We start from the raw sequence: 18,209 nt of genomic DNA on the forward strand, positions 1-18,209 counted from the left end.
GCACCTTCCTCCCAGAGTTGTTGAGGATCAAATGAGATCATTGTAAAGTGTCCAGCACAGTGACTTGCACATAATAAAACATTAGCTATTGTTATTACTATCATTTATCATACATAAAGCACTTTGCAAACCTTAAAAAGCTATGTAAATATTAGCTATTATTATTAACTTCACTTAGGGAAAGAGTTATTCCTACAGTTTTCTAACTGAATTTTAACTTCTTAAACACCAAAATTAATGCAGTTAGTGTAGTACAATGGGAAAAGCAGTAGAGTCAGAGGACCTGGTTTTGAGGCCTGCCTCTCCCACAGCCCTAACTACCACAGCCTCACCTCAGGTCCTTTCTAGGCCTGAGTTTCCTCATTTACAAAATGAAGGGGATTGACCTCGAAAGCCTCATATGTTCCCCTACAGACTGAAATCTATGATCCTACAAATCCTGTGAATTTTAAACAATTGAGCCATTTGGGATGAAAATCTATCTAAAATATGTGACACACTTTCCTGCCTTCTTAAGGAAACAAAATTCATCTTTTTTGGATGCGTCAGGATGTGGCAGGAATAATTATCTACTGGGGTCCAAGACTTATGTGCAGCTAGTTTTCTCTTAAAAGACATGGAAGCAAATCCAGACTTGAATGGTCCAAGGCATCAGAAAAAGAGCTGCTGGTCAGTTTCCTGGTGGCCTGAGACATGAGAAGGCCAGCCTACAAAGAGTAAGTGACCCTCAGATCTGAAGATGTCTCACTTGGAGAAAAGAGAGACTCTGTTTACCTAAGCCAGTGCTGTATATTTGCCCATTACCCTTTCCATACTACTGTGAAGTAAATTTAATTTTTGTTAGTGCTGGATTGTCTCTGAGTAACTCATTTTGTTTTAATGCTAAGCCTGAACCACCAGTTAGCCTGACTAGCCCATAACCAGGTATTTTCATTAGGAGCATCAACTATTATGCTATGATATAGAACAATGAAATTTTAGGTGGTATTGTCTTGATGAAGGCTGCCTGTTTCTAACCAGATGACCTCAGGCTGATTTGCTCTTCTAATTCTCATGTCTTTTTCTGGTTTAATAGTCTTTCCTGGTTTTTCTCCCTCTATGATTTGTCAAGTCTTTATATTTAGTAGACCTTTCCCTATTTACAAATTTGCTATGGGCTAAAAAAGCTGATAACCAAGTTTCTTGACAATAGTGTCTCTAACCAAAACAAGGCCTAAAGGCCTCTCATATAAGCAAAATCCACAGGCTAATGCACAGACTTCACGACACACCTATTGAGGGAAGTTGCTTTTTTTTTTTTTTTGCTTCTGTCCAGATTCTTGAATGGGGCAATAGCAGGATAAATGACCTCTGGATAAGTGAGATATTACTATACAATAAACAAAAACAAAAACAAAAAACTAAATTTGATGAAGAAAAAGCAAAAGGACATAAAGCAACAAAGCAAACGAATGAATTGGTTTAAGAATCCCCCATGAAACATACTTCAAGGATTCATGATTAGATAGTCTGTAAAAGCTATTCTGCCTAAAAAATTAATGACCCTATAGTCAATCTGATGATGCATCCCTTCACAAAGGCAGTGTGGTGTGGCAAAAAAAAGCACTGGCTTTGGAATAAAAGGATCTGGGTTCACATTCTGTCTTGGTCACTTATCACTTATATGACCTTGAGCAATTCACTTTACCCTCCGTGAGCCTCAGTTTCCTGATGTGTAAAATAATAGGAGTGGATAAGATGGTCTCTAGGGCCCCTTATAGTTGTAAATTAATGACTTTATGTAGGTAGGTTAGCTTTCTAGAGGCTGTTGCTGGGCCTGTCCTCTAACTTGGTAGGATCTGACAGAGTCTGGGTTCCACTGGTACAACTTTCAAGAACTCAGGATCATCTCTAAGCCAAAAGGAGCTCGGAGCACTGTCTGGAGAGGCCTCATCAAACAAAATGCATAAATGAAAAGGATTGGCCAAAGACTTTTTTCTGATCTTCACTTTGAGGACATGAAAATTCAGGATTCTGGATTCAGGATTCAAAATTCTTCTTGAAGCCTGTAATGTCCCCAACTATTGGTGCTCCCTTCCTCCTCAAATTATATTTAGCTATCTCTATGTATGACATCACTCTCCCAAGAGAACAGAGGGTCCTTACAGACAGGAAGTGTTTCATTTTTGTCTTCACCTTCTCATTATCTAGCACAATTAGGGTAGAATTGAGAACCCTCAAAAAAGTTAATTGGACATATGAGAGAACAGGTGATTCAGAGCACATATCAGATGAAGCTCTGAAAGAGAGAACGGCAGATGTAGAATTCAAAAGTGAAGATTTTAAGGAAAATTAGCAAGCAATTTCAAAGAATGCCGCACATGTACCAACATCTGTTTCAAAAAACAATATTTAAAGAACACGTAAGTTCTATACAACTGAAAGATACTGACCTTGAAGACAGTACGCACAGAAATGCTTTTAAGATCACAGATTTCAAGAAAATATGACATGAAAATACTAAATACTATAAGAAATAACACATGAAAGTTGATCAGAAATGTTGAAATTAGAGGACAAGAATATGACAGAATCCACAAACCATCAACATAGACTCCAAATTTTATTCATTAAGGAGCACAGAGATTAAACTTCAATACTTCAATGTCAAATAACAAATATTGCAAGAAGTGAAGAAAAAAGCCTTTAGCGATCATGGAAAATAAATTTAAATAGCCCAAAACTACTACTGATCTAAAAGAAAGCAGAGAAGAGATTGGAATCAGATATTCTGAAAAGCATGTATATGTATATGTATATGAAAAAAGACATTTGAAAAACATGAGGCATTAGAATCTTTATTCCAAGATAAAATAGAGGGAAGATATTTGACTTCAAACACTTAAAATGAGAGAAACACACACACACACACACACAGAGTAAATAACTATAGCTAATATGAAAATACAAAAATAATGAAATCAATTTTCTCATGATTCTAGGGTAAGAAAAGGCTACCATTTCAAAAATACCTGAGATGAAGGTTAAAAAAAATAAAGATAATGTAGGGGCAAAAGGAGCTTAGCAACCAAATACTTAAAGGTAGGAAGGGGGATTAAAGTGTCAGGAGAAGAAAAGGAGGAAGAATTGAATTAATATTCATATAATAAAACCTATATTACCTGATAAGGCAATCAAAATCTGCAGAATGGAAGGGAAATTAATACAGAGGCAAGTCACTCAAGAAGTAAGAAGAGAAGCAAATGATAGGAAGGAAGTGGGAAATGCATTCCTGCTCAGCATGGCTTAGATAGGAGAGGATAAAATGGTATCTATGGTAACTCTGACTTGCTGGAGGGATGTGAGACAGTAGGGATGTGGGTTAAGGAACCAAGAAGCACATTTTGAAATAGGTAAGGGGATATTCAAGTACACTTACACAGTGAGCAGAAGGAGAACAACAAGGACCTAATAATAGGTATTACTAAAGGGGACTGGATAACTCAAGAGACATTCTTCCTCCCTCTCCAAGCAAAGATAAAACTTCCCAGAAATATGTCCCAATCCAGGAAAAATACATGACCAGAGGTACATACCATTCAGTATGAACAGAAGAATATATGATGCCCTTATGACAGGCAAATAATAACTATAGGGGCATAGAGTAGGACTAGGAAACAAACTATGTCCTACCACACTGCTTCTTTAATGAATTAAGATCTTAAGAAGTTAAGTCTCTTTAGAAAATGTCCTCTAAAAACACGAATTATGAGGGTGGAGCCAAGATGGTGGAACAGAAAGACGCACCTACTCTAGCTCTTCCCACACAGCTCATAAAATACCTATAAAAAAATGACTCTAAACAAATTCTAGGGCAGCAGAAGTCACAAAAAGACAGAGTGAAAGAGATTTACAGCCCAAGGTAGCCTGGAAGATCAACAAGAAAGGTCTACTGCACAGGGTGCAGAGCAGAGCGCAGCCCATGGAGCCCAGCCCAGCCTTGGCTCCTACAGGAACAGGACCAGAACAGACTTCAGAGGTGGAATCCCCAGCAGCAGGTATGGTTCTCAGATCCCTCAACCCACAAACGCCAAAGAAAGCTTCCAAGGTCAGTGAGAAAGCTTTTTCACCTGGGTGAGAAGGAAGCAAGGTCCTTCCCTAGCCCCAGCCTCAGGTGACAGCTGTGGCTTCAGCAGCAGCAGTGTCCATTGCTGAAGCCCTCAGCCTAAAGCCCCAGGGGAATTGAGTTGCTGATCCAGGCTCAGCCCTGAGTGGTAGTCCTGGGGTGAGGAACAGTGCTGGCTGCCATGGTGCCACTGGTGGAGTCTCTGGAAAGGAAATTTTACTTGAAGATCCAGGGCAGAAAAGTTTTGCTAGCTCCCAGAGCACAGCACAGGCCAGGAGAGGAGTAAACTCCTCTCCCTTGATTGTGCCACCCTGGAGGAACTGAGAAATTACAGGTCCCTAGAGTATACCGCCCCCATCTTGACAAAAGACTCAAAAGTCAAGTAACTGGCTGGGAAAATGACCAAAAAAGGGGAAAAAAATAAGATTACAGAAGGTTACATCCTTGGTAAACAGGTATTTTCTTCCATCCTTTCAGATGAGTAAGAAAAATGTTTATTTACCATCAGAAGAAGACATAAAAGTCAAGGCTTATGCATCCAAACCTCCAAAATAAATGTGCAATGGTCTCAGGCCATTGAAGAGCTCAAAAAGGATTTTGAAAATCAAGTAAGAGAGGTAGAGGAAAAATTGGGAAGACAAATGAGAGAGATGCAAGAAAATCATGAAAAGTAAATCAACAGCTTGATAAAGGAGACCCAAAAAATGCTGAAGAAAATAACACCCTTAAAAATAGACTAATATAAATGACAAAAGAGGTCCAAAAAGCCAATAAGGAGAAGAATGCTTTAAAAAGCAGAATTAGCCAAATGGAAAAGGAGGTTCAAAAGCTTACTGAAGAAAATAGTTCTTTCAAAATTAGAATGGAGCAGATGGAAGCTAATGACCATTTGAGAAACCAAGAAATTACAAAACAAAACCAAAAAAATTAAAAAATGGAAGATAATGTGAAATATCTCATTGGAAAAACAATTGACCTGGAAAATAGATCCAGGAGAGACAATTTAAAAATCATGGAACTTACCTGAAAGCCATGATGAAAAAAAGAGCCTAGACATCATCTTTCATGAAATTATCAAGGAAAACTGCCCTCATATTCTAGAACCAGAGGATAAAATAAATATTGAAAAAATCCACTTATCACCTCCTGAAAGAGATCTGAAAAGAAAAACTTCTAGGAATATTGTAGCCCAATTCCAGAGTTCCCAGGTCAAGGAGAAAATACTTCAAGCAGCTAGAAAGAAACAATTCAAATATTGTGGAAATACAATCAGGATAACACAAGATCTAGCAGCTTCTACATTAAGGGACTGAAGATCTTGGAATATGATATCCCAGAAGTCAAAAGAACTAGGATTAAAACCAAGAATCACCTACCCAGCAAAACTGAGTATAATACTTCAGGGAAAAAATAGTCATTCAATGAAATAGAGGACTTTCAAGTGTTCCTGATGAAAAGACCAGAGCTGAAAAGAAAATGTGACTTTCAAACACAAGAATCAAGAGAAGCATGATAAAGTAAATAGGAAAGAGAAATCCTAAGGGACTTACTAAAGTTAAACTGTTTACATTCCTACATGGAAAGATCACATTTGTAAATCTTGAAACTTTTCTCAGTATTTGGGTAGTTGGAGTGATTATACACGCATACATACACACACACACACACACACACATACACACATACACATAGAGAGAACAGAGTGAGCTGAATAGGAAGGGATGATATCTAAAAAAATAAAATTAAAGGGTGAAAGAGGAATATATTGGCAGGAGAAAGGGAGAAATGGAATGGGGCAAATTATCTCTCATAAAAGAGGCAAGAAAAAGCTTTTTCAATGTAGGGGAAAAGGGGGGAGGTGAGAGGGAAAAAGTAACTTACTCTCATCACATTTGGCTTAAGGAAGGAATAACATGCACACTCAATTTGGTATGAAAATCTATCTTACACTACAGGAAAGTAGGGGAGAAGGGGATAAGTGGGGTGTGGGGGAGATGATAGAAGGGAGGGCAAATGGGAGGAGGGAACAATTAGAAGTAAACACTTTTGGTGAGGGACAAAGTTAAAAGAGAGAATAGAATAAACTATAGAGGAAAGTAGAATCTAATGAAAGTTTTTTAAGCATGGGGAGTCTTAGGCTTGTTTGAAGGCAACAAGGATGAAGCAAGTTGGTAGGAAAAGGCTGAAGAAGGGGAAGAAAGGATGACTGAGGAAGAAGAGAGGGGGTGGTGGGATAAAGTACAAATGTATAGGGGTTGACCTTGGCAAGAAGAAAAATCCATATCTTTGTCAAAAGGGGAAAAGGAAAGGGGGAAATGATGTTAAAAGGTTTTGAGGTAAAGAGAACAGGGAAGCTCACAATGAAAAGCCTCAATATTTTTCCTTAAGGTAAGAAGCAAAGTCCTCAGCTAAAAGTGAGGAGGGAGGAGTACGTAAGGGGTGGCAGTGTTGGGGAGAAAAATTAAGGTTTGAAATGGCTTCTGTAAGGATTGAGATAGGATATCCATGAGGATATAATAAAAGGCCTGCCTTGCTGAAGGGAAGACCTAGGTGAGAGGCTGCAGAGCACGAATTTGTGATGAATTCAGTCAATATGGCTGACTTCCTAAGGCAGATGGTGGCAGTAAAAGAAGGCTGAAGTTTGGCAAAACAAGAGAGACAACAGGACAAGGGATTTAACTTTGATTGTCATTGGAGTTCTAGAGAGCTTGTGATGAAACATATCCCCCTCCTCTCAAGAGAAAGAGATGATAGGTGTGGAATATGAATTGTCAGAGATGGTCCCTGTGTTGGCTGATTTTGCTTAAATGTTGTTACTAGGAACGGTTTAATGTATGTGGGGTGGAGGATAATTAAGGGTAAGTAACTGGTGTCAAAACAAAAAAAAACTTTAAAATCTTTTTTTTTAACATCTCTGTTGCTCCATTCACATTCCAATTTATAAGTGTGCATAAGTCTTAGCTATACTCCCCCCACCCAGACTTTAATCTTCTCACTTTTGAATCATTTTTCTCCAGCCCCTAACACAATATTGTCCTACATATAGTAGATAATAAATGTGTTGAATTGTTAAATAGAATTGTATTATGGACTACTAAAGATGTTATTACTCAATAATTTTCCTAGGACAATGTTATTTAAGGTTTGCCTGTTATGGGTGAAGGAATTTTTGAATTGTTAAATCCTAGTCTATTTTTTAAAGAAATGTATTTCACATAATCCAGTAATATATTTCTAGGGGAAAATAGTTCAATAAATCATAAAATTCCAGAAAAAAATCTCCTAAGTCATATAGCATGACCTATGTGTAAAGCAGGAATTCCCTCTACCATATCCTTAACAGGTAGCCATCCAAGCTCAGTTCTGTGGTCAGATCACAGCTAGAATATCATATTCAATTTAGGATACTACATTTTAGGCTGATTCACGATTTTAATTCTTGTGCCTTTTTCTGGTTTAATAATTTGTCCTGATTTTTCTCCCTCTATGATTTGTCAGGAGATGAGGAACTAGAAAAAAAAATCAGGATAAAAGGTACTAAAATCATACCATAATCCGATAAAGATAAGTTAAAGGACTATGGCTGCTTAGCTTAGAGAACACAAGACTTAGGAAGAGACATAAACACAGTCTTCAAATGTCTTAAGAAGGATCATAGGGAAAGGTATTCAACTAATTAAAGTTGTCTTCAGAGTACAGAACTAGAACCAGTGCACAAGTTGCAAAAGCAGATTTCAATTCAATAAGGAAAATTTTGTTCACAAATATTCAAAACTAAAATTGTTCTGTGTTATAAGGTAGTAAGTTGTCATCCCTGGAAGTCTATTCTAGTGATGATCACTTGGGTCAGATGTATTTTGAAGAGATGTTGTAGAGAAGACTGATGAGTCAAGTACAGGCTGAACTACTTAACCACTAGTTTCTTCCAAGTCTAATTTTTATAATTTAAAAGTTTCTCAGGTCTACCAAACACAGTAATCTAAAGAATAATTATTATAGGTCTTTGATGAAATAATAATTGTAGGAAATAAATACTATAATTTCTAAAACCATCTGAAATCTAGATTTCTATTATCATATCAATACAGCTACAGTCAATGTAAAAATATTCAGCCTAAACTTCACCACTCATTTCTATAAGTGGAACAAAGTAAAACAGCAAGAAAGCTCCATGAAAGTAAAAGTTCAGTATTTTAATTAGATCTTCCTCTTTAGACAAAATTGGCAATATCTTGGAGAATCTCAAAGCCAGTCATGAGTCACTATCCCAAAAGGACTTACATTCTGATAGGCAGCCTTAGAAAATACTTCATATATAACTCACCTGTGATGTTTCTTTTGAATATTTTTTGCATAATCCATCTATTCCCATAAAGAGTGCTTGAATATTAAAATCAGTCTGAAGGAAACAAAGACATTATCTACGTATTACTTCTTCTAATACAGGATACAGGTGAAATTAAAATTCTATTTCAAAATGTTAGAAAATATATAGACCTTGAATTTAAAAGCAAAAGAATTTCATATAATGTCTATTTTAATGTTAGTATTGCATGGCCTTGGTCTAGTCACTTCAATTCCCTTGGCCTCAGTTTCTCAACTAGAAAATTAGAAGGTTAGTCTATTAGATCAGGGATGTCAAATCTAATTATCCCTACCCACTGGGCTGCTTTTAGACCCAACAAAGTAAATTATGAAGCCCTTCATTTCTCAGATTAACCAACCTTTGGGGAAAACAAACATAAAACTTGAGTTTAAGAGTTATACGTCATCTCTCTAAAGTTCCTTCCAATTTAAAAATTCTATGATTCTATTACATAAAATGGAAAAGAAGAGTGAATGACAAAATATTAAATATAATTTGTTTACAAAAATTATCTACATATATGATAGGGTTGTTCAAGATACAAGTTAGGAAATTATTTTTTAAAAACTGATTTTGTTACAATGTTTTTAACTGATCTGTGGAGAAATTTCACGAGAATTTTTGAAAGTGGATGGGGAAAAAATTACATCTTTATTTTTCACTAACCTCTAAGTGAAATTAGGCACTTCCTTCAATTATGAATGTAGGTAACAAATCAGAGTCGTATTAAGCTTTCCTAGACTGTAAAAGGGCCTTTATTGATTTTAAAAATGACTTGATTTTTTCTACATAGCCCCAACAGATTCAAACGTTTATTACAGTACTGGGTAGTTTTTCAAGGCTGGCTGAACAGAATGCTGAGTCCTCAAGTTTCTATACTCATTCTATATGGCTATGGGTAAACTGAACTCACTCTGAAATTGTGTGCTCCTCACTTCAAAAAAAAAAAAAAAAAGCCATCACCTGAAAAGACTCTCTTTGATAGACTTTGTCCCCTGAAAATACTCTTTTCTTAATTTCAACATGCTAACAATAAATACTGCAGTAGATATATTGAACACTCAAGTTGCTGCCCAAGTTTCCTCTGGGGAGGGCTCCTGTGTGGAGGAGAGTAACTATTTTTAATTAAGGGCACAAAAAGTCACAGTTAAAACCAAGCTACTTTACAATGAGGATTAACTTTACATCTAACCAACAAAATAACATAATCCTAACAAAATTACTGTACTAGGCAGAATTCACTGATAATTAATTAGTATTATATTTACGTGGTTTAAAAAATAACTACTTTTTCATGGTATTAGGAAGTAACCTAAATCTCTGTAACGTCTCAAAGAACTATAGCTGAAGAAGATTTTTTTAAAACTAAACTCTCATAAACCTCAGAAGTCTCTTCAAGAATTGTTTTCTAATGGAAATTATTCAAACAATTAATTTTCAGTACCATTGAGACCAACTATATTATAAATCAACAAATTCTAACAATGCAAAAATTATCTTAGCTTTTTTAATGTATGTACTTTAGATGCTCAGAATTTTAATAAAATCTTTTAGTACAACTGATAGAATAAATGTAAGTTTCTATATACTAGTTATTAAGAATCTTTACATTTAAAAATAAACATTACTACAAAATTAATAACTTACTTGTTTTGAAAGTAAAATTATGCGGCAAGGAGTTCTACAAACCAAACATTCTTCCTTTTTACCTATACAAAAAGGTAAATTTATAATATGTATAAAATTGGCTAATAGTTTAAAGTACACATGACTATATAAAATTAGATTTGAAATTATAAATTTTTTTCAGAAGTGAATGTGGTACATTAAACTACTCTCCACATTTGGACTATGGTTAGGAATATAAATATAATGGTATGGTGGAAAGAGCACTGCCTCTGGAGTCTGAAGTCCTGAATCCAAACCCCAACTCTGATGAGGATGACTAAGGTGATCTTTGGCAAATTATTTAGCCCCCCAGGATCTCAGTTTCCTCACATATAAAATTAAGAGGTTGACCTAGTTAATTTCTGAGTTTCCTTCTAGTTCTCTAAATCCATGATACTAAGAATATGAATAAAAAGCACATGATATTTTCAATCCTCCATTGAATGCTAAAAACAATATGATCAGTCATTCATATAACTCTGAATTCAAATAAAGAAACAATATTGACAGTGTTCCTATAATTTATTTTTTGAACCAGATATATAAGGCGGGGGGTAATCGACAATTAATTTGTGCATGTCTCTTCCACTAAGATGTGTGAGCAAATGCCCTGGCACCTTCTTGAAAGGACAGGAACAACACCTGACAAGGATGGAAAAAGAGACTAAACACAGAGTATCATTTGTGCCTTGTCAGCAACATCTCCCTGGCAATGCCTCTGTAGCCAGAGCCAATCCTGAATTGCTTACCTCCACATAGGTGGTTTCCCCTGACAGGCTCTAACCTCCCTGAGATCAGGGCCTATCTTATTTTGTATTTATGCTCAGCACAATTCCTGGCCCAGAGAAGACACTTAATAAATGCCTGTTGACCTGACTGGTATGAGCAGTTTTCTAAAGAGGAACTGCCAACCATCAAAAACCACATAGAAGATTATTCCAATCATTAACTACCATGGCTTTTAAAACCCTTTGAAACCTGACCCCCTCCTCCCCCATTCAGTCTTTTCACTCCTTGTTCCCTTTCACATACTCTAATATCAGTGACACTGGCCTCCAGGCTGTTCCTTCAATCCCCCAACTCCTGGCATTTTCTCCCATGATTGGAATGCCCTTCCCTCTTCATCTCTTATTCCTGGCTTCCCGGGCTTCCTTCAAGTCTCAGGTAAAATCCCATCTTCTGCATTGTTTGCTCATGCTTCTGTTCATACTGTTCCATTCCCTTCTACCTTGAACTCTAATCTTCTCTCCACCTATTCTTTTTTCAAGTCAGTCCTACCTCAAAGTTCTGTTTTTAGAAAGCCTTCTCCTGCTTTTATTGTTCCCTCATTTCAGTCGTTTCCAACCCTTTGTGACACCATTTGGGGTTTTCTTGACAAAGATACTGAAGCAGTTTGTCATTTCCTTCACCAGCCCATTTTAAAGATGGGCTTTAAAATCACAGGGTTAAAAAAAAACAGGGTTAAGTGATTTGCCTAGATGAGTCTTCCTGACTTTCAGGTCCCTCATTTTATCAACTGTGCCACCTAGCTTCCCTAATGGAATCTCTCTCTGCTCTAAATTCCAAAAGAACTTATTCTGTCTATGATAATAAAATCACAGTCTAGCTTCTTACTCCCACCATCTTCCCAGATACTCATTTGGCACCCATTTGTGAAATGTGTCTCCATGCTTCCTGTCTCCAACAGCTTATACTTATCTGTATCCCCCACAGTACTTAACAGTGCTGTACACATGTAAATAAATGTAATATTTATAGAACTGATAGATTTCACTATCTTTCCAATCCTTTAATTTCTAAAAATATGAAATTATCCCTAGCCTTTTTCATGCTCCTAGAAACATTCTGTAATCTAATTAGCATAGAATTTGACTGATGTTTGTTTCTCACAAAGGAATTATCTACTTTGAAATTTAACAGTAAAAGTACTCTACATTCTCAGGCTACAGACACTTTTTAAATTGACACTTATTGTAAAGATGAGGAAACTGAGGCAAACAGGGCTAAGTGCCCAGGGTCCCACAGTTGGTAAGTGTTTGAGGTCAAATGTGTATTTAGGAAGATAAGTCCTTCTAACTCCAAGCCAGATGCTCTATTCTGCCCATTGTACCACCTAGCCACCCATACTAGGTGCTTAATAAACGTTCTGAATTGACTTGAATATTATTTGATAGGCAATAGGAAGCTATTGAAGAGTTTTGGACAAAGGAGTGACAAAATCATATTTGCATATAAGGAATATTCATTTGGCAGTAGTCTGAGAGGGAAGATGGGAGGAAAGAATTAAGAAGGCTACTGAAACTCCCCAAGAAGGCAGTAAAGAAATCCTGGAATTATAAGAGAGATAGGTGATAGTGGGGAAAAAAGACAAGATATAGAACCAGAATGCATAAAACTTGATAAATAAAATGTGAGAGGTAATAAAGAAGAGAAGAATAAGACAGATAATTCCAAAAGTGCAAAAATGGGTGAGTGATTGGATGCTGCCATCACTGCAGAAAAAGGAAAAATGGTATATTTAAATAGGGAGATTTTGGTGAATGATAAGAAGTTCACTCCTGAATATGTTGAGTTTGAGGTGCTTGTGGAAAATTGAGGTAGAGGTTACTTATGGGTAGTTTGAGACGTAAGTCTGGACCTCCAGGCAACAATCAGGGTGTATAACTTGTCAGCTAAGTACAAGTGTTTGTTGTAGCCATTCGGGTGAAATACATTGATGAGAGAAAGTCCAACAGTAGAACTTCAGGCAATATCAAAATTAAAGAATGAAGAGAGGGATGGAAAGATAGCTATTGACATCTATACCTATCTAGTTAGATTTGGTCAAAGGGCTGGTTAGTTAGTTGTGGTTTTTTTTAAATATTAAAATAAAAAATTAAAATTAAATTAAATTAAAATTTAAGTAATCCATTTGTTTTCAGTTTTCAACAATCACTTCCATATGTTTTAAATTTTCTCCCCCTCACTCTCCCCTCCCTCCCTGAAATGGCATGCAATCTTATATGGGTTCTACCATATATTCTTATTAAACACATTTTCACATTAGTCATGTTGCATAGAAGGATTAAAACGAATGGGACAAACCATGAGAAAAAACAAAACATAATACAAGAGTAAAATAGTCTGCTTCATTCTGCATTCCAGGTTCCATACTTCTTTCTCTGGCTATGGATGACATTTTGCTTCAAGAGTCCTTTAGGAATGTTTCAGGTCCTGGAACTGCTGTGAAGGGCTAAGTCTATCAGAAACAGTCCTCAAACACTGTGGCTGTTATTGTGTATAATGTTCTCCTGGTTCTGCTCACCTCACTCATCTTTAGTCCATATAAGTCTTTCCAGGCCTCTCTGAAGTCTGCCTGTTCCTCATTTCTTATAGCACAACAGTATTCCATTACATTCATATACCACATCTTGTTCAGCCATTCCCCTCATTGATGAGCATCCTCTCAATTTCCAGTTCTTGGTCATCACAAAAAGAGATACTATAAATATATTTTGTACATGTGGGACCTTTCCCCATTTTTATGATCTCTTTGGGATACATCCCTAGAAGTGATACTGCTGGGTCAAAGGGTAGGCACATTTCTGTAGCCCTCTGGGCATAGTTCCAAATTACTCTCCAGAATGGCTGGATCAGCTCACAGCCCCACCAACAATGAATTAGTGTTTCAACTCTCTTCTCACATCTTCTCCAACAATTATCATCCTCTTGTTTTGTCATGTTAGCCAATCTGAGAGGTGTGATGTAGTATCTCAGAGTTGTTTTGATTTGCATCTCTCTAATGAATAGTGATTTAGAGCATTTTTTTCATATGACTATAGAGTGGGTTGGTTGGTTTGTTGAATTGCTTTTTTCCCTTCTTTTATTCTTTCTATAGGGAAAAGCTCTCTGGGTAGGGTTCAAGTGGGAGGCATACGCATTGGAAATGAAGGTCATATAAAAAACAAAAATAATAAAACTATTTTTAAGCTGCAGAGATGTAGAACAGGGGTTGGATGCAGGTCTTGGTGACCTCTTGAGTGTTGAGGGAATTGAGGGCTGAAAGTACAAGAGTTGACAAATGAGTGAATGAATGGTAAGAAAGAGGAGGCCAGATGCCTGGCAGAGCCAGGGTGGTAGAGTAGAAGGAAGAATCTGCTCCAGCTCTACCCCCCATAGCCAATAAAATACCTGTAAAAAATGACTCTAAACAAATTCTAGAGCAGTAGAAGCCACAAAATGACAGAGTGAAAGAGATTTCCGGTCCAAGATAGCCTGGAAGGGTGACAGGAAAGGTCTATCACGCTAGGCTCAGAGCAGAGCGCAGCCCACGGAGCGTAGCCCAGCCTTAGCCCCAGCAAGGCAAGGACAGAACTGGAGCAGGCTTCAGGGCACAGAATCCCGGGCAGCAGTTGTGGTTCCCAGATTTCTCAACCCCCAAATGCCAAAAACAGCTTCAAAGGTCAGTGAAAAAGCACTTTCACCTGGGTGAGAAAAAAAAACACGGTCTGGCCCCAACCCCAGGGCAGCGGCAGTCTCTCTGGTAGCAGCATCCATTTTAGGAGTCCTCAGCCTAAAGACCCTGGGGGAATTAAGACCTGGATCTCAGTCCTGAGTGGCAGTCCTGGGTTAAGGACAAGCACTGCCATGGTGAAGCTGGTGGAGGCTCTGGAGAGGGAACCCTACTTGGAGATCCTGGAGAGAAAAGCTTACTGTTGCTCCCAGACCAGAGTGCCACTTTGATTGTGCCACTTTGGAGGAACTAAGAACTTACAGGTCCCTAGAGTATATCCTCCACTTGACAAAGGAGTCAAAAGTCAGGTAACAGGCTGGTAAAATGCCTGAAAAAGGGGAAAAAAGTAAGACTGTAGAAGGTTACTTTCTTGGGGAACAAGTATTTTCTTCTATCCTTTCAGATGAGGAAGAACAAAACATACCACTAGAAGAAGACATCAAAGTGAAGGCTTCTACATCCAAAACCTCCAAAATAAATATTCAATGGTCTCAGATCGTGGAAGAGCTCAAAAAGGATTTTGAAAATCAAGTAAAAGAGGTGGAGGAAAAATTGGGAAGACAAATGAGAGCAATGCAAGGAAATCATGAAAAGTAAATCTTTGCTTGCTAAAGGAGACCCCAAAAATGATGAAGAAAATAACACCTTTAAAAATAGACTAACTCAAAAGCACAAAAGAGGTTCAAAAAGCCAATGAGGAGAAGAATGCTTTAAAAAGCAGAATTGCCCAAATGAAAAGGAGGTTCAAAAGCTCACTGAAGAAAATAGTTCTTTAAAAATTAGAAGGGAGCAGATGCAAGCTAATAACTTAATAAGAAACCAAATTTTATGAGAAAACAAAACAAAAAGAATGAAAAAATTGAAGACAACGTGAACTATCTCATTGGAAAAACAACTGGCCTGGAAAATAGATTCAGGAGAGACAATTTAAAAGTTGTGGGGCTCCCTGAAAGCCATGATCAAAAAAAGAGCCTAGACATCATCTTTCATGAAATTATCAAGGAAAACTGCCCTCATATTTTAGAACCAGAGGATAAAATAAATATTGAAAGAATCCACTGATCGCCTCCTGAAAGAGATCTGAAAAGAAAAACTCCTAGGAATATTGTAGTCAAATTCCCAGGTCAAGGAGAAAACACTGCAAGCAGTCAGAAAGAAACAATTCAAGTATTGTGGAAATACAATCAGGATAACACAAGATCTAGCAGCTTCTACATTAAGGGATCAAAGGGCTTGGAATATGATATTCCAGAAGTCAAAGGAACTAGGATTAAAACCAAGAATCACCTACCCAGCAAAAGGGAGTATAATACTTTAGGGGAAAAAATGATCATTCAACGAAATAGAGGACTTTCTAGCATTTCTGATGAAAAGACCAGAGCTGAATAGAAAATTTGACTTTCAAACACAAGAATCAAGAGAACCATGAAAAGGTAAAAAGGAAAGAGAAATCCTAAGGGACTTACTAAAGTTGAACTGTCTACATTCCTACATGGAAAGATAATATTTGTATCTCTTGAGACTTTTCTCAATATTTGGGTAGTTGGTGGGATTATACACATACAAACAGTAGTGAGTTGAATAAGAAGGGATGATATCTAAAAAACAATTTAATGGGTGAGAGAGGAATATATTGAGAGAAGAAAGGGAAAAATGGAATGAGGAAAATTATCTCATAAAAGAGGCAAGAAAAAGTTTTTCAATGGAGGGAAAAAGAGGGAAGGTGAGAGAGAAAAAGCGAATCTTGCTCCCATCATATTTGGCTTAATGAGGGAATAACAAGCACATTCATTTTGTTATGAAAATCTATCTTACACTACGGGAAAGTAGGGGAGAAGGAGATAAGTGGAGTGTGGGGGGATGATAGAAGGGAGGGCAAATGGGAGGAGGGAGCAATTAGAAGTAAACACTTTTGGAGAGGGACAAGGTCAAAAGATAGAACAGAATAAATAGGGGGTAGGATAGGATGGAGAGAAATATAGCTAGTCTTTCACAACATGACTATTATGGAAGTCTTTGACATAACTACACATGTATAACCTATATTGAATTGCTTCCCTTCTCAGTGGGGATGGGTGGGGAGGGAGAAAGGGAGAGAAGTTGGAACTCAAAGTTTGAGGAACAAATGACAAGAATTGTTTTTGGGTGCAACTGGGAAATAAGAAACACAGGTAACCGGGTTCAGAAATCTATCTTGCCCTACAAGAGAAGAGAGAAGACGGGGATAAGGGACTAGGTAATCAAAATGCATGATGTCTTGGGGAAAAAATCTGGAACTCAAAATCGTGTGGAAATGAATGCTGAAAACTAAAAATAAATTAAGAAAGAAAGAAAAATCAGTAGGATCAACCAATTTATACCTAACAAGTATAATTAAGCTAAATATTTTAATGGCCTAATAAAAAGAAAAAGAAAGAGGAGGCATCAAGAACAGACTCTTCTTTCTAGATGTCTGGCACTGAAGGAAAGGAAAAGAGACTAACAGACAACTTAAGAGGCTAGCAGTCAAAACAGAATCTTTTTGAAAAAGAAGATGTTTTAAGGAGCCAGTAGAGAGAAGAGGGACTGGAGAGAAAAATCTTGAAGGAGATGGGAGGGGACGAGCGCAAGGGTACGGGGCAAAAATACTCCTGGTTCCTGCGAGTGACCCTCCTCTCTCAAGGTTTCACCAGCGTGGGCACCCTTCCGCCTGCTCCTGGCCAGCAGGGCATGAAAGACTGAAGAACCACGGGGCTGGGCAGTAATCGGGCCGCCCTGGGATGGGGGGCGTGGTCAAGGGATGCTACCAAGGTGAAACTGACGGGTGCGGTCAACAGTGTGGATATGGCGGGTGGGAGACGTCAAGGAATCCGCAGACTCCTAGGTCCGGGGCCTATGGGACTGGGAGGGGGCGGGGCCTTCAGGAATTGCAAAGGGTTCCCCATCACTAGAGGGCGCCGAGGCCCAGCGAGCCTCTGGGGTCACTTCCGGCACCTGGGGCCTAGGCCTCTCCTTCCTCCTCTTCTCCCCTCCTTTACCTTGCTGGAGGCAGAGGTGGCAGAACACGTGGCCGCAGCTAGTCATGCTGAACTGCAAGGAGGACTTGCCGGGAGGCTGGAAGCAGCGGTTGCAGAACATCCGAACGGCCATGCCTGGAAGCCGCGGTCTGAGGCCTCGGCTGACACACAGCGGCCAATGGCGCCCGGGTTCTGGACAAATGGGAGGGAAAGAGGCACGAGCCCTTGCTGCGCCTGCGCACTACGGACCTTTGCCCTCCTTCCCTGCGGGAGAGAAGCCAGAGGTTGGGACGTGCCCACTGAAGAATGAAGGGGGTGGAAGTTGAGCTGGAAAAGACTGACGATGAAAGCCCTCCCGTTCCGGCCCAGCTTGGTGAAAAGATATATTAAACACCTCTTCAGTATCATTCTGTCCCCGTAATGGCAGAGGCATACATGTATACGGGGGTCGTAGGGAAATTATCCTATGACAGCATCTCCCCCCCATCACATCAATGATGGTACCTTCCAGCGGAAACCCTGCAGCTTTTAAAGAGCGACCTAGACCTACCGTCCTTGCCCTGCTGGTGAGGCGCCACAGGA

The 18,209-nt window shown here is 38.4% G+C and overlaps 1 protein-coding gene across 1 annotated transcript in view; it reads right to left on the bottom strand.

Annotated features, from left to right (window-relative positions):
* RNF212 (ring finger protein 212) overlaps positions 1–18,035 on the bottom strand; it is a 47,143-nt gene extending 29,108 nt beyond the window's left edge. The window contains 5 exon segments of the mRNA XM_072619926.1: positions 8,430–8,504; positions 10,119–10,180; positions 17,649–17,829; positions 17,831–17,887; positions 17,889–18,035. Coding sequence (XP_072476027.1) covers positions 8,430–8,504; positions 10,119–10,180; positions 17,649–17,829; positions 17,831–17,887; positions 17,889–18,035 — 522 coding nt within the window.
* Between the last annotated feature and the right edge of the window lie 174 nt (positions 18,036–18,209).

The sequence above is a fragment of the Notamacropus eugenii genome, chromosome 6 (assembly GCF_028372415.1).
Source record: "Notamacropus eugenii isolate mMacEug1 chromosome 6, mMacEug1.pri_v2, whole genome shotgun sequence".
NCBI lineage: Eukaryota > Metazoa > Chordata > Mammalia > Diprotodontia > Macropodidae > Notamacropus > Notamacropus eugenii.